Here is a 20,009-nt window from a genome sequence, read left to right on the forward strand (position 1 = left end):
GATTCCTGGGGGCCCATTATACAGACCCCTAAGACTGTAATGGGGTAGATTCACACAGTAGGAATGTGTGTCTGTGACAGCAGAATTTGGGGGTAGAATGGTCTGGATTTCAAGATCAGCTCTATGCCTGGGGACTTAGAAACCACTGATATAGCACCAATGGGTTTTATTGCTCTTTTGGCTTTTCTGATGCATTTTCCTCTTTCTACAAACATTTCCTGTGTTATTCACATCAGTGTTGTGGGGTGGGTGGCCTAGGAATGAACTGCTAGTGCAAGTGAAGAAACTAGAACCTAGAGAGGTAAAGGGATTTCCATAAAGTCACACAGCCCCTCAGGTAGATCTGAAATTGGAACCCAGGTTTTCTCCTATGCAGGGGTGTCCAATCTTTTGGCATCTCTGGGCCACACTGGAAGAAGAGTTGTCTTGGGCCACACATTAAAAACATTGTGACACATAACCACACACAAAAAATCTCTTAATGTTTTAAGTAAATTTATGATTTTGTGTTGGGCTGCATTCACAGCCATCCTGAGCTGCATGTGGCTGGTGAGCTGTAGGTTGGACACTCCTGGCTGTATATGATATCCTGTTTCCTAAGTCACAGCAAACAGGTTATACACAAGCAAGTATACATTAAGTAACAAAAATAAATTGTTTGATATGACTATTGAGACAGAATTGTCAACACACAGATCGAAGTAAATGAGAAGTCATGTGATCCCGTGGGCAAATCATGAGCTTATCATGACTAGAGTGGGGTGAGCTAGGACCATTCAGGGTGAGGCCATTGCTTTAGATGATTGTGCTTTTGAATCCCCCATCTGAGTGTCCCAAGCCCGTCTGTGACTAGGAATACTTCCTGCCTCCCTTTCACAAGCTGAATGATGAAAATCGAGGGGGAGGCACGGTGAGTACAGAGATTGGCCCTGGCCTGTGATCTGGGGGTGTGGGAAGGCCACAGGGGCAGGACTCACTCTTGACAGTGAGAAACATGGACTTGCTGATGTCAGTGCCCACACCATTGCTGGCCTGGCAGAGGTAGTAGCCGATGTCCTCTTCCAAGACGTGGCGGATCAGCAGTGAGCTGTTGGGCAGTAGCTGGATGCGGCCGGTGAGGGGCACCGGGTGGTACTGCTGGGGGTTCCCACTCCCTGGAAGAAGACACGTGAGAAGTGCTGCTATCTGGGCTACCGAGTGAGCTGGGTGAGCTGCAGTGTCCCAACAAATGGCCCCAGTACTTTCCTCTTGCAGATCTAGGGCTATTTTGTACCATTCCCACACAGCTCCTGTTTCCTGGGCAATAGGAAGGAGCCTCACAGAGTGCTGGTCCTGGCCCAGCTCTGAGTAAGGAGATGGAGTTGGGAGGGGATGAGCCCTCAAATGGCAGTTTTCTGGTCTTAGGCAGTGAGGCCTGGGCAGAAGGCCAGCCATCCTCTAAAGGGGGCCTTGGGCACCCGCTATGTTCTTCCAGTGTGAGCCCTGGACATGATCTAGATAAGAAATTGGGCTCCAAGAAGGACCAAAATCATAACTGGTGAGAAGCAGGGGCTGATGAAGCTTGGGGACCCCGGAGCAGAGAGTGGAGGTGTGAAAAATGGAGTACACCAAGTTCTAGGGCTTGAGGAGAAGGGGAGAGGTCAATCTGTGGGGACAAAAGAGAATTTGGAGTCAGCATGAGAGCTGTTCTGGTCCCACAGATCACAGGGGAGCCTGAGGATGACCTCCAGATCAGATTTAGCCTAGGGTCCCCTTGAAGCTCAGAACCAAGGGTTCCCACCCAGGGCTAGGGGTTGTACGAAGAGACCCTGGCCCAGGTCTCATCAGCATCCTTCTTTCCCTATCCCTAAATACTCGGAGCTGCTGGGTGACCAGGGCCTTACCCTTGGCATGCTTCCACATGACCTTGGGTGGGGGATAGCCATCCACTGAGCAGTTGAGCACTCCAGCTTTGCCATAGATGCCGTCCTGATTGTTGGGCTGCACCACAAATCGAGGGGGCACTGCAGACAGAGGGGAGGTGGGAGAAACAGAGCATCTCAGTCTCTGATAGGTCTTCTGGTTTCTGGGAACTTTCCATTCAGTGTCAGTGTCTCCTGGACTCTTCTAAAGCCAGGGCCTGGCAACTCCCAAACCAGAGATGCTGAGAACTCTTTCTGAGTGGCTGGATTGGGAGTTCGGAGTTTTGAGTTCCAATTTTGTTGTGCCAATGACTAAATAAGTGAGTGTCTCCCCCTCACTAGGTCTCAGTTTCCTGGCCTGGAAAGTGAACAGTTTTTAACCTCTTGATTTTTAAGGCACCTAACAGAGCCAACCTGCCATAAGCCTGTGATTCAAACCTGAAACCTAGAGACTTTTAGCAGTATTCAGAGCTGGACTCTCTCTGTCCCACTACTTGCTTGCCTCCACTTACCACGTACGATGAGCTGGCGCTCTCGGCTTACAGTGGCTGCTGCATTGCTGGCAATGCATGTGTAGTTGCCATTGTGCTTGAGGGAGACGCTGGAGATCTGCAAGGAGCTCATGAATTCCTTGCTCTCGATGGTCACTCCAGAGCCCGAGATGATCACCTGTCCATCCTTCCTCCAGGTGATGCGAATGGGCATGTCTCCCGAGGATACCACACAGGGGATGTAGAGCAGCTGACCAATGGAGGCAGGTGGGAACTCAAAGGGCTGGATCAGAGGGGGCACTGGGAAGGCAAGGGGAGTGCTGCTGTCAGACCCCCTATTTGCCCCCGCCTGGCCAGCAGTACTGTCTCACCTCCCTCACCCTTGGGCTCCTCCTGACCCTAACATGGGTTGTGAACAGAGTTCCTCTGGGGCACAGATGCCTTGTTTTCTTCTATATGTAGAATCTCTTGGGGTGCCCTACCATTGTCCCCTGACTCCCATCCCCCTTCTGTCTGCATCTCCCCAGCCCTGGATCTGCTATCTCTGTTCAAGGCTTTGGTTGGCCTGCATTAATCCTGACCTTCAGATTTATCCTGGAACTTGAATGGTGATGTTACATGTTCTTATTGACTCTTATCTGACTACGTGGCTTTCACCCTAATTTCCCTGTCATTTCTTAGCACCCCTGTGCCAACTGTCTGCATCCAGAGATGTAGTGTACAGCTTTCTGGGGACCTGGGGTTGATAGGGATGATTTGCCCCAGATGACGGGAAAGCAAGGCCAGCGCTGAGACTGCTCCATGCATACTCCTTAGCTGCTGGTCTGAAACCAGGGTGCTGTGCTCTGGTCTCCTCCTGTTCCTGCAGAGGTCCAACTGCCCACCCCCCAGCCCTTTGGCATTGTCCTCAAGTATTAGGACAGGTGAGTGGAAGCTTCCAGCACTACATGTGTTCATTGCTGTATCTCCTATACCATCTCACTGAGTCCTCCCACCAATAATGTACTGTGAGTTTAATTGTCTCTACTTTGTAGGTGTGAAAACTAAAGAGTAGAGAAGTAATTTGCCCTAGGTCACCCTGCTCATAAGAAGTGATTGTCATCTGTCTGTTCTCCAAGTCCAAGCTCTCTCCTATATGTTGCCCTCTTGCCTTTCTGAAAGTATCCCAAGCATGCCCAGAGCAGAGATCCTTTTGTTTCATAAGTGAGCTCCCCTTGGATGGCAGGAAAGAGCAGACAGGTGACCCTGGTGTTTGCAAGACAACCAGTTGGTTAGACTCATATGGCTAAGCATCTTCCACACAGTCTCCTTCCCTACAGAGCCTGGGCTTATTCTCCCCTCCCACCACTGCCCACATCTCAGCCCCTGGGGGCCCTGTCTGGAGCCTGCGCTGCTGTGGGAGGGATCCTCCTTTTTCAGCTCTGGCTAGAGTGTCAGCCATTATCTTTATGATGAGTCAATTAGGCCACAACAACTTCCCCAGCAAGTGGGGGAGAAGATAGAGGAGACAGACAATTAGCTTAACAGGGATGAGCACACAGTAGATGAGATCTCCTTTCTGCACTCAAATAATTAAATTAGAAGGCTGTCCACAGTCCTGCAGCCTTCTCCCAGGGGCCAGCTCTGCCTTTCCTGGGAATCCTGTTACTCTCTACCCTAGGCCCAACCAGAGTGGCTACAGTGGGGACAAGCCCTGAGGGGAAAAGGAGGGGTGGCTTCCTATGCATGCCCAAGATCCTCCCTGCTGCCTATGGGGAGTGGTCATGTGTGCACATGTGAAACCATTGGCAGCCCTGTGGATGCCTGAGAAAGGTCTTGATCAGGGGCTCTAGGTCCAGAGGAAGTAAAATTTAGGAGTGATGTTGTTTTCATGATCTATGGGACAAGAGCTATATCCCTCAGCAGAGGCCTTGCTGACCTACCCAATATCATCTCCCACCTTAACCTTCACTCCAGCCCCAGGGGCTCTATCATTGTCCCACAGTCCCAAGTCGCAGCTCCTGCCTGGGGGTACCTGGTTGAACACAGCTGGGCATCTGTTCTTTTACTTCCCGACCATATGTGCTCCTAGTCCATTGGCTGGCTTTTGACCCACCCCATTCTGGATCCACCTGAACCCAAATTCAGGTTCTAAGTCCATCCAGGTTTTCTGAGACTGGTGACTTTCTGGATCTTCCCATCCCAACCTCTGGCTGCCTCTTCTGTCTGGGTTGGGGCCTCCCTAGTGTTCTGAGTGGTTTACTGGGTCCTGGATATCCAGATCGGTTTCTCTGGAACCCTGACTCTAGTAATGGCCAAATGCCCATTGCTGAGACTTCCCAGACATTCCTCTGCTGGGCTCTGCTAGTCTGCACCACCCCCACCCTCTTTTGGTTCCTAGGAAAAAGTCTAGGTCTCTGATTTCCTTAGACTCTTGGGTGGAATTATTGCAGAGACTCAGATCTGCTACCCGCTTTGTTTCCTGAGGCCCAGAAGAACCAGTTTTAGTCCAGTTCTTCCAGCAAAGGTCCAAAGCTAGAGCCTGGCAGGCCTCCTGGGAAACCCTTCCTCACCCTTTTAGACCCTGCTCCAATGACACCTCTCCTGTGAAGCCTGGGCCCCCTCCTGCACAGCCCTGCAGCACACCTGGTGCACACCTTGATCATGGTGCAGACCATATGGCAGCCAAGTATCTTTTGCATGACCACCTTCCCTGGGAGTCTGGAAGCTCCTTCAGGGCAGCAAGTAGGACTTATTGACAGACAAATTATAAGAGCCCAATAAATGTCAGGTGAGTATAGTAAATGAAAGAACATAGGTCTATAGATCATTTCCTGGGTTGATCTTAAATGTTTATTTGCGAGGTGAGCAAGGGGTGGTGAGAGCACAGGATGGGGGTCCATCCAGAAAAAGAGAGGGAGCTCTAAGCTGCTCCACAAGATGCTGTATTTTTGCAGGAATTTTGGAACTGGGAGCTTTTCCCCTGGTCCTTCCTAGGTGTTAGGCTTTTGCTGTTCTAGCCCCACAGCTGGCTTCTTTGATTTAAGAGCCCTACAGACAAGGGGAGAGTTATAACAGTGAGGAAGGGCTGCCAGAGAAGTGTGTGGGCAAGGTAAGGAGCTGGAAGGCTCTGCCCAGGAGCTGCCCAGTCTGCAGGGCCATGCCCGGGGAAGGACAGTCGAGTGAACATTTCCACTGAGGACACAGCAAATGGAGAGGGATAGATAGAAATTAGGCAGGAAGATTTAGCTCAGGCAAGAGGAAAACTGTCTCTCTCAGTAAGAAGGGATTTAGATAATGGAACAAGTTACTAAAGCAGGTTAATTTATTAACTAATTCATCTAATATTTATGAAATTCCTGCTCTGTGAAGGCATTATGCTCTGTGTAGATTTGGGGAAATAGGAACATGTTTAAAATATAGACAAAACCTCCAGGAGCTTATAATTTTCTAGGGAAGGGCAGGTATTTCCCTCAGTGATTATTGGACAAGAACCATCTGAATATAAAGACACGGAACTCACAGCAAAGTATCATCTAGTTGGGTAACAGCAGCTTCACAGAGGAGGTGGCATTTGGACTGAGAGTTAAAGAACACATACATGATATATATATAATGTATAATATGATATATATATGAGAGAGGGGTAAGACTGAGCTAAGTAGGAGGTAAAGGCCAACTAGGGCCTGTCATTTCCCTCTGGTTTTCAAGTGTAACATTGATAGCTGTTTGACAGAGCACTGCAGGACAGTTGTTAATATCCATCCAGGGGGGTTAGACATTCACCCGGGCTGGCCAGAGCTCTTTAGGTCTTAGAGCTCTCTACTGACCTGTGGAAGGCAGAGGACCAGACAACTCAGAGGGGAACAAGGCAGGCTTCTGGCTTCCCTCTACCCTTTACCCCTGCTGTGGGTTAATGGGCAGATGTGACGCTGTGGTGATGGGTTCCCTTAGGATCCTTTGGTTGGAATGCTAAGGGCCAGAGCTGCTCACAGAATTCCTCACTTACTAGTATATCATTCTGATAACCCTGTAACTGTGGGTACAAATCCTGGAAAGAAAAGAAAGCACAGGGATCTGATGACTTCACTGGCTTGCTGACTACTAGGAGGAATGCTGAGTGGGCAGACTGAGAAGCAGGGTGTGGGGCTCTGAGGTAGGTACACTGGCAGCTGTCTGGATGTGGGGCTGCTTTCTGATCTGTGAGTCAACAGCATCTTCCCCAGCACTCAGAGGTGGGCTTGGGCTAGTTGAATGTGTATATGTCCATGTCCACCCCTGAGAAAGCATCCTCAGCAGCTGGGGGCTCTGCCCACCTCTGTCGTGGTGTGATGACCAGGGACCCCTTCAGTGCTGACTGCACCCCACAAGGGCTCCCCTCCCACCCTCAGTGCCAGCATTTCCCCAGCACACAGCTTGAATGTAGGGGCATGCATGCCACATCACCCAGGGACTTCTCTCGGGAAGCCAGGCTCGGGAAGCACTGCTCTGAGTCACCTTCATGAGAGGCAACTCAGTCCTCCTTGAGGGAGGTCGGGTCAGAACAAGGGGCTGGAATGGTGAAGAGGCCAAGAGGATATAGCAATTGAGGTGGTCCATGGGGTGTCTGGCTACCATAAAGACTTTAGGGCCACTTGTTTGGGAATGTTTTACAGAGGAGGGCTTGCTGACCACCAGCCCAGCCCATAAACACTTTATGGTATCTTTCATCTCTCTTTGAAGCTGAGACTTTTTATTTACTGCACCTGTTTGGCAGAGAACAGGCCCTGGGGGAAGTGGAGCTTCTCTGCCTCTGCAGCATGGAGATGGGGAAGGAGCCATGCCTGGGAACCAGGACACCTGGGTTCCAGCCTCTGCTGTCTCTGCAAGTGAGTGTGGGCAACTGGCCTCCTTACCCCACCCTGCCTCTACTCCAGAGCCTCGGCTACCTCATCTGTAAAGTGGAGGATCTGGAGGAAGTAATCTTTAAAGCTCTGGGCCTGACTTTCTAGTTATAACAAATCTAGTATTTTAGGAACAATAACTTCAGTTTTTGATACACAACCCCCTTCTCAGGAAGGGGCCAAGGTAGGAAGGCCTACCCTGGCCACCTATTTAAAACTGCAGACCACTCCCTCCTTCCCTTGGCACTCTCATTCCCACTCCCTGTGTGGCAGGAGACAGCTTCTTCATATATTGTGTGCTACCCATTTCCCACCAGAATGGGAGCCCCCAGGGGCAGGGATTTCTGTCTGTCTCGAGCACTGCTGTATTCACAGCACAGAACCTGGAGGTGGGTGCACAGTAAATGTCACTGAATGAATAAATGGCTGCTGCTGCTTCATCATGACCACAACCATCATCTTAGGCCTTGTCTGTCCGATAAGGAGGAAGCTTATTCCTATCTATGTTCCTGCTGAGGAATAGAGCTGTTGGCAGCAGCTTCCTTGGTGTCCCCTCTCCCAGTACAATTGGGCAATCTACCCCTGTGGAACCTTATGTGCCACTTCCCTGTGGATTTGTGGGGGGTTCCTTCCAAACCTCCACATCTGCCAAGAGCAGGCATTCAGCCAGGTGGCTGGCTTAAGCCTATGCTCACAGAAACCCATTTACTAGGGTGGAAGGGAGGCCTCTTCAAAGGCTCCAAGCACATGGCAGGGATTTGTTTGAGCAATGAGGGAAGGAGTTTGGGGGGAGTATGGGCATTGGGAATAAGTGTGTGTGAATGTGAGTGTGTCCTCTTTTCCATTTGCTCCACAGGCACTTGGCACTCTATCCTGGTCCTAGTCTTGTTGAGCATGAGCAGAAAGTATCTCATGCCCTTGTTTTGGTTCCAGAGGCCCCAAGAGACTCACATGTGGAGATGAAGATGTTCCCTCACTGAGCCAAGGACAGGGAACACAAGTGGCAGCCCTGCCTCCTTAGTTAATTAAAGATTCAACCTGTGTGCTCACAGATGCTTTTATGCTGCATCATTTTTCAGCTACAGGGGGCCCTAAAGACACAAAATCTAGGTTGGATCCAGGTGCTGGCCTCTTAACATCCTGCCAAGGATCTCTTAGGATGCCCAGAGACAAGCACTTGCCTTCTCTGCAGCCTGGTTCTCCCCTACCAGTCAGTATTACACACCAAAGCCCAGAAAGCCCTTGAAGCATCTTTGCTTTCTCTCCCCTCAATCCCTTCCACCCTGCTGGGCCATAGCTGGCTCACCTGGGCAATATTTCATATGGCATCATTTGCAGCTGCTTTATAGAAAGATATGGACAGAGGAAATATTTGTGTATATGTAACTGCCAGCATGTATGATGTATGTTATATGAGGAACCTATCCATGTGTGGATAGGTTAATGTGTGCATATTTGTTGCATATACCAATACTGTGTACCAATGTGTACATGCATTGTAGTCATGCACACAAGTTTCTGCATATGCATGTACATGCATGTGCATGCAAATTTGGTGTGCCCTGCTCTTAGCTCAGTGTTTAAAAAATTTCATCACAAGACAAGCAGTGCCAGAAGGAATGGGGTCAGCAGTGGTTTTTCCAGCTTCTGGAGCAGCATGGGTTTTCCCCCACCCTTTTCATAGCCCTTGACACCACAGAGAGATGGTGGAGGCCTGTCTAATTGGTCTCCAGCTTCGAGTGCCCTGCCCCATCTGTATCTTGCCCTTTGTACACTCTGGGTCTCTGCTCTGATCTTCTGGGTGGGACACATATCCCAGCCAGGCAGTAGGAGTGGGGTCCAGAGTGCTGCCTGTGGGCCCATTTCTACCTCAGAGTCAGAAGCTCTTTTCACACACAGAGCACCTCCTTCCCCCTCCTCCTTGAGTGATTCTTGAACAGCACAGCATCTAATCAGGCAGTGTGTTCATAATCAGCTCTGATAGGCTCTTTGCACAAATGTATTCTAATGAGGTGGAGAGGGGGAGGAGGGAAAAGAGGGGGGAAGAGGAACCTGAGCTTTCAGAGTGGCTGGGCCACAGGATCTTCAGAGCTCCTCATACAAATGCTGCTTCTTGGTCTGGAGAGGAAAAGGTGAAAATCCTGATAGGGTTGAATTTTCAGGCATGGAAGGTGGGGAAGAGGGAATGTGTTCACATGGCTGGTATGCTGCATACACATGTGTCCCTGCTTTAAGAATGCCAAGCTTGTCCTTGGTGCTGTTGCATAGGCTTTACCCTCTAGGATGATATGCATCCCCTTCCTGGAGTGGGGAGACACTATCACTCAGCACAGCACAATCGCATCAGGCTCAGTGAGTCGCTGAGACAGAATGCATCAGATTCAATTCATTAAGACTGATCGCTCCCTGAATGGGGATGAATAATTGACGAAAAGAAGCAGCTTTCATGATGTTCTGCGTACTTCAAGGCTCACTGAGTCCTGTTGTTTTTTTGTTTGTTTTTTGTTTGTTTGTTTGTTTTGAGCCAACAATCCCAGCCACATGCTCAATGGTGCAGGTGATCTAATGGAGTAAGCAAAGGTTAGATGTTTTAATATGTGATATTTTCACTGTAAACTCTTGGTCTCGTATTTGTAACAGAAATAGATACAGGAAGTCCATGATGCAGGGAAGGGGGAGACAGCCTGCACTATATTCCAAGGCCACCAAATTGGGATATGGCCTGGGGATTGGAGGTCCTGCCAGCACAAGAACCCTGGGCTGGGCAGAGGCAGTAGGCTGAGGAGGTGGACAGAATGGCCCTCAGCCTGGCTGGAGTGCAGCAGCTGGGAAACAGCAAGGCAAATACTGTATGGGACTCCTCTCTCCTCCCCAGGCCTGAGATAGCCACAGAGCCCCCAGTTCACAGGGATCAATGTGAGGCTTCCCAGAAAGTCATCCAACCCAAACTGCTGTCTCAATTTTAGTTCAAGAAACACTCACTGTCTAGCACTGTGACAGGTGCTGGGTACACAAGGAGGCATGTGACATGGCTCCTGTGTGGCAATGAAGGTGAACTGGGTAACAAGGATGAAAGAGAAAAGTACTGACCATGCCTTTCGCTTCTACTGTTCAGTTTTGCCTGCTGTCCCCAGACATTTCCACCTGGATGTCCCATCATCACTACATGCTTGAACAGGTCCAAACCAAAGGCAGGATCTGTCTCCCTACTCATCCTTCTCCCACACTTCCTTCTTTCTGTCTATAAGGCCTTTATGCAACCTTGCTTCAGGAGTTTGGGACCCTCTGGGGCCTTCCTCTGGGTGCCTTCCCCTGGTGTCAGGGACCTTTTCTGGGCCCAGATCCCTCTGCTTTTTCTTCCTTTCCATGGGGCCCAAAGCCAAGCTAGCTTTCTTCTGGTTTATGTTGTTCCAGCCTTTCCTTTTCACTGCCCTGGGCTGACACAGGTGTCCATATGTTCTCATGGACTCACCTCAGAATTCTCATGGATCCTGTCTCTCTTCCTCTTTCTCCAGTGGTCCCAAAGCTCCTTCTTCATTCCTGAGCTAGACCGTGCTTCCTTCTAGCTGGCCCTTCCTGGCTCTGGGTCCTTCTGGGTTAGGCAGAAGCTACCTGGCTAGTATTGACCTCATCTCACCCAGGCCTATAGGTCACACCTCCCCATTCTGCCCCAGATCAACCAGACCACTCTGCTTTCACCCATTGCTTAGACAGTCTCCTGGGCTGCCAGTTCCAAAGAATGCATTTGGAAGGGAGTTCCATATACCTGCACAGCCCCAGAACCAAAGGGATATCTATTATTTACTCATGCATTCATTATTTGCTCATTTATATTCACTCATTCATTTAATACAGACACTTACTGAATGGCTCTCCTGTACCAGAAATGGTGCTAAGTGCCCCTGCACAGAACATAGACCTCACTAAGTGGAGCATGACGGGCCTGGAGAGAGGGAGGAGATTTTTAAGCAACAGGAGGTGCTTTCCAGGCCTTAAGCAGCATTAGCAGTTGGAAGGTCCTTGCCATTCTTGTCAAAACAGCCTGAGCCAGGCAATCTCTACCCCAGAAGGGAGTCAGGGCACACAGTATATGCTCCCTCCACCCAGCCTCCTGCTGCTTGCACTCTCTTGGCTCCTACCCATCACCTCCTCTTGTTGGTCTCTGGTGGACCCCTCCTGAGTTCTCAGTGGCTCCATGATGCATCAGGGGACCTATATAGCCTGTCATCTCTGTCCTGGGCCTCTTTCCCCGGATCCTTTTTGTGCGTCACTGGTCCCTCATGCCCCTGGATGCAGTGCTGCCTTGTCCTGTGGCACATGTCACTAAACTGGAAGGTGGGAGTACTCGTGGCCTTGTGTGTCCACAGTCTTCTACCTGCCACTTTTCTCTCAAATGCCATGCAGAGGCCCTCTCCTCCTTGACTTTTCACTCACTCAGGATGGCCTGCTGCTGCCTAGTAGCTGGCTGGAGACGAACCCACAGTCCTGGGTGACTGGCAACACTGGTTCTGGGGGATTCCTACCTTTGACAGCCACGTGGACACTCTGGCTGATGGAGAGCTGAGGCTGGATGAGGACACTGCACAGGTACTCCCCCTCGTCCATGCCCTTCTGCACGTCAGTCAGCTTGAGGGTCCCATTCTCAAATACCACCTGGCGATGGTTGTCAGGCAGCAGCAAGGCATCCTTGTACCATTTGATGGAATAGTAGGGGTAGCCAATGACCCTGCAGTTGATAAGGGTGTCCCGCCCTGCGACTGCTGTGATGTTCCTCATTGCCCGGATACTGGGGGGGCCTGGGCAGGAGTCCAGAGGGAGGAAGAGAAGAGGGGCAAGTGGTGCGGTTAGCCAGGGACAGCCAGGCCCAGCCCTGTGATGCTCTTCTCAGTTGCTTGGCCTTTGAAACTAGCAGGGGGTAGAAATTCAGCTGGGGGGTGGGGGGAGAAGGAGGGCAGCCCTTATTACAACACTAAAGGCAGAGGCTAGAACTTGGGGCACCTGTGTTCTCTCCAGAGCTCTCTGTTACTGGCTTCAATTAGTTGCAAACAGACATGCATTCCATTCATGCCTAGTGCAAGCATCCATTCCCCTAAAGGCAAAGAGTACATGACCAAACGGCAGCCTCACCAAGCAGTGATGGGATTTTGGAGGGCAAGTCCTCATTTATGAGGATATTAAGATTTTGGAGGTTAAAATGGAAATATGGAGATTTTGTTCATTTCATTCGACTTGCTCATAATGGTCTTGTACTGAAAAGGATCTTATATGTATTAAATATTTAAAGGACAATAGGAAGGTCTTCATTGGATGAATTGATAATTTTCTTTCAACAGGTAAATGTGTTTTGTGGGAGGAGAGGGGTTGTCATCAGCTGGGTCATCTGGGAAGATGGTAATGTGGGATTGTAAAGGGGCTCAGAGGCCACCCCATAGGGCAGTGCTGGAGACCATCAGGTTCTGCACCCAGGAGATGAGCAGCTGAACCAGGGTTTCTCCCAGGATTCAGAGGAGAGGGTAGGAGGATGGCCAAATGTAGGGTATATTTTTCATATGTGGTTAGAGACCTGCGCAGCACAGGTGAATGAGCATGAATTCCCTCTCCGTTTCCCCGCTCCATGGCAGCCACCAGTACCCCTGCTCTATTAACCCTCCTCTCTTCTCTTGGTCCTCCTTTGCCCTTGGGTCAGGGGTCACTGGTAGGGTCACATGAAGACCAATCTGACCCCACAGGGCTGCACAGAGCTTTGGAGGAGACTGTCCTTATTACAGTGACTTGGAGAACTGAGACCTGGGAATGATCACCTGAGGACTCCTTCCCTTGGGGCTGCCTGTCTTGGGGTAACCCCACCCAGCCTGAGCCTCTTACTCTTCATGGCTTGAGCCTTTGGGAGAGATGATAAGGAGGAAGAATGTGGATTGGGAGAATATTATGCTATTACTCCTGCTGCTTAAACCTCCTGGAGCATTTGGGGGATGACTCAGAAGAAGTACACTGGGAACACAGCTTTAGTGGACAACCGTGTCAAAGGCCAAGCCTCACCCCACTGCTCATTCCCTGTCCTATCCTTACAAGGCCATGGCTGGGCTGGTGAATGTTAGCAGGGTACTTTGTGTACCTGACACCAGAGAGATTTAATGGAGGAGTTGGGGAGGGGTCAGGTCAGATTGTAGGAGAGGAAAAGGGGGAAGAGGAGGGAGTGGGAATGCCAAGGCAGTGAAGTCTACCACACACACACACACACACACACACACACACACACACACACATGAATGGATGATGGGGCTGTAGGGGGAAGGGAAAAGGGGGAGAAAGAGGAAAGAGACCTCTACTAAAAGCAAAATAACAATTAATAGTAAGTACCAAGCACCACAAGAATAATGATAACCACAGAGATGGCAAAGGAACTCAAAAGCCTATTCTGATATTTAAATGTAGACAGGCACCTCTTACGTTTATTCGCGCCTGATATTCAGCACTGCCCACCGAGTTCCTCGCGGTGCACCGATAAACGCCCCCATCTCGGATCTGGGGGCCTGTGACGTTCATGTGGCTGATGGTGGTGCCGTCAGACATGGTGTACTGGTTGGTACGGTGGCTCCCATCCCGCGCGATGGGTTCGTCGTCCAAGGCCCAGGTGACAGTGGGGGGTGGGGCGCCCTTGGCTGCACACATCAGTGAGAACTGCTCCCCGGGATTGACCACCTTCTCGCTGAAGGAGGAGATGATGCGGGGCGTGCCATCTGTAGGGAGTGAGGAGCCCCCTTCAGAGTCACTGAACCACTGAGTGATCATCCCACCAGTCCACCCACCCCACAGGGGGAGGAGGGAAAGCAGTGGTCATAATAATATAAAGAACTTTCATGTACGTCAATTCATGCGCTAGCTACAAAACCCTGTCAGGTGCCAATTACTATTGCGTGTGAATTAAGACTCCTGGGTTTGAATTCTCCCTCAACCACTTTAGCTCTGTGTCTTCGGGCAGGTTACTTAACCTCTTGAGTCTTTCCATCTCTTATCCACAGAGAATGGTGATAATGGGGATAATGCTATAAATTCCTCATACTGATGCTGTGAGGATTAAATGAATTAATGCATTAAAAATGCTTAGCACAAGACTTTGTATGTGCTTAATAAAATGCATCTCCTCTCAACTTTCTCTTTTCTACCTCTTTCTCCTCCCTTTATTAATAAAGACACAGAGGACCAGAGGTTAACTGTGCAGGAACCAGGACCTGATCAGGTGGGGCCTGTGCTCTCTGATTCCAGTTCTCATTCTGGCAGGAGTATGGGTGGGATGGGGTGGAGGGGGTAATGGTGCTACAGCAAAAAGTCTGAAGTTTGAGCCTTAAAATGTAAGCTGTCCAGAGGTGGTGGTGGTAGGAGTCTGTATCTGGGCCATAGTCTTGGTTGACTGAGCAACCTTGCCCAGGATGATTAATCCCGGTGCCCCAGCTTTCTCCATGGAGCTGATTGTTGGTCCTGGCTGTCCTTCCATACAGGGTTTTTGTAAAGGATTAAAACTGGTATTAGGTAATTTAAAAACAAACATAAAAAAAGAAAGCAAGGCAAATATAACACATACTCTACACACACTCACATTTCATACCAAAATGCTGCTGATGATGCCAGCCTACCAGCCCATTTCTGGGGAGACCCTTATCTAAAACTTGTGGAGAGCCTGCTGCCTGGAGAAGCCTGGGACTGCTTACCAGATCACTGCCTTGGCCCTTCACCTGTTCTTTTCCTGGTGCCCTCCATTTCTAAGGGTCTCTCCTGCTCTGCTCCCTGCCCTTCCCACCAGTCTCATTTTCCATGTCCCTGCTCTGAACTGGCCCTGGGTAAGTGACCATTATATCACTTTCCTCAACTGCAAAGTAGGTAACATTTAAAAAAATATCTTGCCAGGATTAAATAAGACAGGCATATGCTGGGTGTGTAGGAAGGATGGGAGCGGGGAACCAATCAGGCACCTCTTGGTAGGGCTTTGTGAATCCTGAAACCACCCCAACTCACCCTCAAGCATGATGATGGCAAAGTCCTGGGCAGTCTGGGCCTTGCGGGTGGCAAAGCACTGGTAGGCCCCAGAGTGGCTCTTCTGGGCGGAGGTGATGAGCAAGGTCTCGTTGCTGAGCCCACGGATGGAGACAGCCTCGTTGGGCAGTACCAGTTCGGTGTTGCGGTACCAGCGGATGGTGAACTCGGGGGAGCCCATCAGGCTGCAGGACAGGATGACCGTGCTGCCAATGCCAGTCTTCAGCTTCTTTGGTGTCAGGGTCACATGAAGGGGGTCTGGGCCAGGCCGGGAAGAGATGAAGGCAACCAGGGAGAAAAAGAAAAGAAAAAGAGCTTAGGTGGGTAAGTATGGCTAGAGGTATGCTGTGATCATAAAAGGCCCTGGGAGTCAGGAGGCCCTAGTTCTGTTTCCAGACTACTTGTTGGGGAGGGGGAACTGGGAGTGGTAAATTCCTCTCTCTAAGCCTCAGTTTGCTCATCTGTTCAATGGCAGGGTCAGGCCAAGACATATCTCTGCACCTCTTGTTCTGAGGGTCTGTACTCTCTTGATGCATGTCTCTTTGCTCAGGTGAGGCTGTGAAGCTGGAGGGAGCGTGACTAGCTCATCATCCCTCCTGTCACCCACCTCAGACACCAGAAAGAGCCCTTTGGCTCAGCCACTCACCTTTCATACCCATACAGATAACTAGCCATTGCCTTCAGTTGGTCTGACTTCTGCTCTCCAGGCCCCCACACTGCCCTGCTGCAGACCTCAGCTTCCAACCGGAACCCAGGCAGTAGACTCTCCTCCCTGCACCCGCCCCCCACCCCCTATCCTCCAGGATGCAGCAGGCTACCACCCTGCTCAGAACTTCCGCAGCACCCAGCAACTCAGCATAGCATTCAAGAGGACCTGGCCCCTCTTCTCAAGAACACAGTCCCTAGAGCAGCAGTCTGCCAACATCTTAGGCTACTTCCTGCTCCAGGGAGTCTTCCTTGCCCCCTTTATCTAATTTCTACTCATCCTCCATAGTGAGCCGAGGTGTCACATCTTCTAGGGTAGCCTTCCTGGATATAACTTCCCTCTCAGGCTGGGTTAAGGATGCCTCTTCTGGACCTCCCTGGGTATAACTAAAACCATGGTAAGCACATGGGCTTTAATCACTTCTTTGTGTCTGTCTCTCCCTCTAGACTGTGAGCCACTTGAGAACAGGGAAGTATCTCTTATCTTTACTCCCCTATCACTTACCTGAGTCATGTTTATTGATTGTCTCACTCGCTGCCTGGTTACCAGTCCCATGTTAGCCTCTCTCCCCTCATCTCTATGGACTTGGGGTAGAAGGGAGGCTGAAGCCTGCAGCATCCTGAGCCCCCAAATGAGGAAGTCTACAGGAGATGGGGGACTGCAGGCCCATCTGGGTGGGTGTAAGCAAAGCACATGTGAGTCTGCTCATGCTCAGCTTTCCCTACTCACTCCCAGAGCCTCTGTCTGCAGCCTAGGAATGTCAATGTGCAGTGAGGCAGGCAGCATCCTGCTTGTCCTGGCCAGCACTCCAGGGCTCTGCCAGTCTGCTGCTCTATCCTCACAGCTCCTGCTCAGGATCAGTGTCATGATTGGTGGGACGCTGGGTTGCAGAGTTGGAGTGGGGGGAGAATGGAAAGCACTGCTTTCTTCTCCATGAACCTGGCAGAGAGGGGCTATCTAAGAAGATGGAAGACAAAGAGAAGCCATGTCACTTCCCTTTGAACCCAGTTGTCCAGCCCAGCCCAGGGTGGGAGAGGGTGGGAGCTGAGGCTCAGAAGAGAATGAGCTATACCTAGGCATACAAGGCCAGTGGGTGTGTGTGCCACTGTAGGCAGTTACTTATTGTGTATCTGTGTTGTGCTAGGATGTGAGTTCATTATGGCAGAGGGATGTGTATGTCTGTATGTGGGCACCGTATACATGTGCATGTGTGTATGGGGAAGTAGGCATGTGAACTTTTAACACATCTGCCTGCCTGTGTGTGTGTGTATAAGCACCTGCTTGCTTATATGTACTGTGAACATCAAATTACCCAGAGTCAAGTTTGCTAATTTGCTAAGGATTTGAGGGTATGTTCCTGACCTGTTCTGAGACAGTGTATGTGTGTGTTTGCAAATGTGAGTGTGTGTGTGTGTGTGTGTGTGTGTGTGTGTGTATAGCAGGAGGGTGGAAAAAGAAGTGGAGGTAATATTAGACCAAACAATTATGGACAGTGCTTAGTGCAAGAAGCGAGGCCCCAACCCTGGTCCTTCTATGTGCCTGCTCTGCTGTCTTGAGCTTGTTTGTAGGAGAAGAAACCCCTGAAGCCAGGCCTTCAGCATTATAACCTAAGCATCTATGTCACTTTCACTGCCAGGGCATTTCTTGAAGCTTTCTGTTCTTCCAGCATCCCAGGAAATTTGCATGGGGAAGGTCTCTTCTCAGCACTGTGGGTGGGTAAACACATTCCAACTGTCAGGACCCCTCAACTGTGGGGAGGAGACTGGGCCCACATCTGGACTGAAGGCCAGCCCAGGAGAGGTTGGGCTCTGCTGTGATTCTCTGGTCCACCCAAGGGTCTACACACCTGTAGCTCCGTGCTCATGAGATGGGAGGTGAGGTGGGTAGTGAGGTCTGCACAGTGGGGGTGGGGTCACCTCTGGATGGCCCCCTTCCACTGCCTGGGTCAGATGACCCTCAAGATGCCATTGGGTACAATGTTCAGGGACTCAAGCCATTGTTGCTCCATGGGAGTGAGATTCCCTAAGAGTTTCTGAATCCCAGCCCCACTACTACCAACATCTTTCCTGCAGTTCAGAGAGCAGAAAACTCAGAGTCAGACTCTGGATGCCAGAGCATCCAGGGCCTCTTCATTTTACAGATGGGGAGTCTGAGACAGATTCACCAGAGGGAGGGGCAGGGATGAGGTGGGGGCAAAGAATGCTCCTGGGTCTCATGAATCCTCCTCCATGGTTCTATCCCTGGCATCAGCCCCTTTGCCCCTCCTTCTCTTCCTACCCAGGGGGTTCAGCAGCAGCAGGGGGTTGCTACTAAGTCCTTCTGTTCTCCACAGGGTCTCCTTGGACTCTGGGGCTCTGTGATGGAAGGAACAAGAAGTACCAGCATTAATACCTATCAGCTTTTCCTGGAAAGGACGACTTGGTTGTTTACATCCAGTGTCTGATTGGATTGATCATGGCCCCTATTGATTATTGCTAAATATTCTGAATATCATCTCTGATGGGACATATATGCTCTCTCTAATGGATTAACACCAGCTTCGTTTTCTTGAGTACAGATACTATCTCCTTCCAACAAACCAAGTAAACCTGCCTGTCACCATCACCCTCATGGTCGCATCTGACCCTTGTGACGTCTAGGCAGTAGGAAGACTGGAATCATTATCCCCTTTTACAGAAAAGGGCACAGAGTTAATGATCATGCCTGATCATGATAATGCTGGAATCAAAAGGCAGGTCTTATGATTTTAAACCCACAGCTTTTCTCAAGATACCAAACTGCTTTTCCAACCAGGAGATGACTCCCTGGGGCTGGCCAGAGGTGGGTACAGATGCCCTCATGCCCCTCCCCATCATACTGTGGTGCTCTTGAAGATTACTCCCAAGGATGGGGCTGAAAGACCAGCTTTCCCCACTCACCGATGACTGTGAGGGTGCCTGTGGCTTCTGCTGAGCCAAAGGTGTTGGTGACCTCACAAATATAGGTGCCACTGTCCTCGGTCCTCAGGTCACTGATGGTCAGCCCAGTGATGCGATTGGTCCAGCGGTTGTCGGCTGGGAGGGGCCTGCCATCCTTGAGCCAGCGGATGGCAGGAATGGGGTAGCCAGAGGCTGTGCAGGGAAGCTCCACAGTGTGGCCGGCCCACACTTCCTGGGAGTAAAAGCTGTCCAGGATGGTGGGGATTGACTCGGCAGGATCTAGAAGGCAGAGAGTGTCAGTGGCCCTGGCCAGCCTGGATTGCTGAAGTGGGGGTGTGAGAGGAAGAGCAAGCACCCAGAGCAGGAACCTGTTGACCACTGGTACGCAGAGTGAGCAAAACCCAGTGTGGGAGGCCTCTCTGTGTTCCCCTGAGCCCAGCCTCTAGCTTCGACTCTCCCACTCAGGCTGGAGCAAGGCCCTGAGAACCATGCTGGGGGGGCAGGGCTAGGGGGAGGGGCAGGTATGTCAGGCAGACTTGGCTAGAATGACAGGCAGACAGATGGGAAAAGCGAGCAAGCATGAGGCACAGGGGAGAGTGTGTACAAGCTCTTTCATGCATACAGTAACCTGCTCCTGTAGCCTGGCCGAGACTCAGGAGCAGTGAGTCCCTGTGACATGAGAATCATGACATCTTGAGTTTGCAGTTATTGCTAAGGCTGATCTGGGCCTCAGCCTGGCTTGTGGGTGCCCCTCTAGGATGGGGGAGCTATCTACCTGCCCTGCTCTGTCTGTTCCCACCACAGTCTGGGCAGTCTAGGAGACAGCCAGGGCATTTCCATTGGAGTGCAGGAGGATTTGGAAGTTAAGCCTTCTGCAAACCACCCGCACCACCACCACCAATTATTCACTAGTTAGCTTTCCCAAAGGAGGAGAGAGCAGTGACTGCAGAATCTGTGGCCACACACTGCCAAAGACCCAGGCCCTGTGCAGTCGCATTCTGTGTGTGACAGCCGTGCCACTTCCAAGCAGTGCTTGGACTGCTGTCTCCATCTGGTTTTCTCCCTAAAAGGCCTCCCTTGGCTTCTTCCTGCTGGGACCT

General features: G+C 50.7%; 1 protein-coding gene across 1 annotated transcript in view; it reads right to left on the bottom strand.

Annotated features, from left to right (window-relative positions):
- Positions 1–20,009, bottom strand: part of DSCAML1 (DS cell adhesion molecule like 1) — a 365,485-nt gene that overhangs the window by 73,961 nt on the left and 271,515 nt on the right. The window contains exons 5-11 of the mRNA XM_037147331.2: positions 18,910–19,188; positions 15,268–15,543; positions 13,698–13,994; positions 11,778–12,050; positions 2,414–2,692; positions 1,884–2,003; positions 978–1,154 (exon numbers count right to left, since the gene is read on the bottom strand). Of these exons, the coding sequence (XP_037003226.1) occupies positions 978–1,154; positions 1,884–2,003; positions 2,414–2,692; positions 11,778–12,050; positions 13,698–13,994; positions 15,268–15,543; positions 18,910–19,188 (1,701 nt within the window). The remainder of the gene's footprint in view (positions 1–977; positions 1,155–1,883; positions 2,004–2,413; positions 2,693–11,777; positions 12,051–13,697; positions 13,995–15,267; positions 15,544–18,909; positions 19,189–20,009) is intronic.

This window comes from Artibeus jamaicensis, unplaced genomic scaffold, assembly GCF_021234435.1.
Source record: "Artibeus jamaicensis isolate MK-2021 breed Jamaican fruit bat unplaced genomic scaffold, CSHL_Jam_final contig_196, whole genome shotgun sequence".
Classification (NCBI taxonomy): Eukaryota; Metazoa; Chordata; class Mammalia; order Chiroptera; family Phyllostomidae; genus Artibeus; species Artibeus jamaicensis.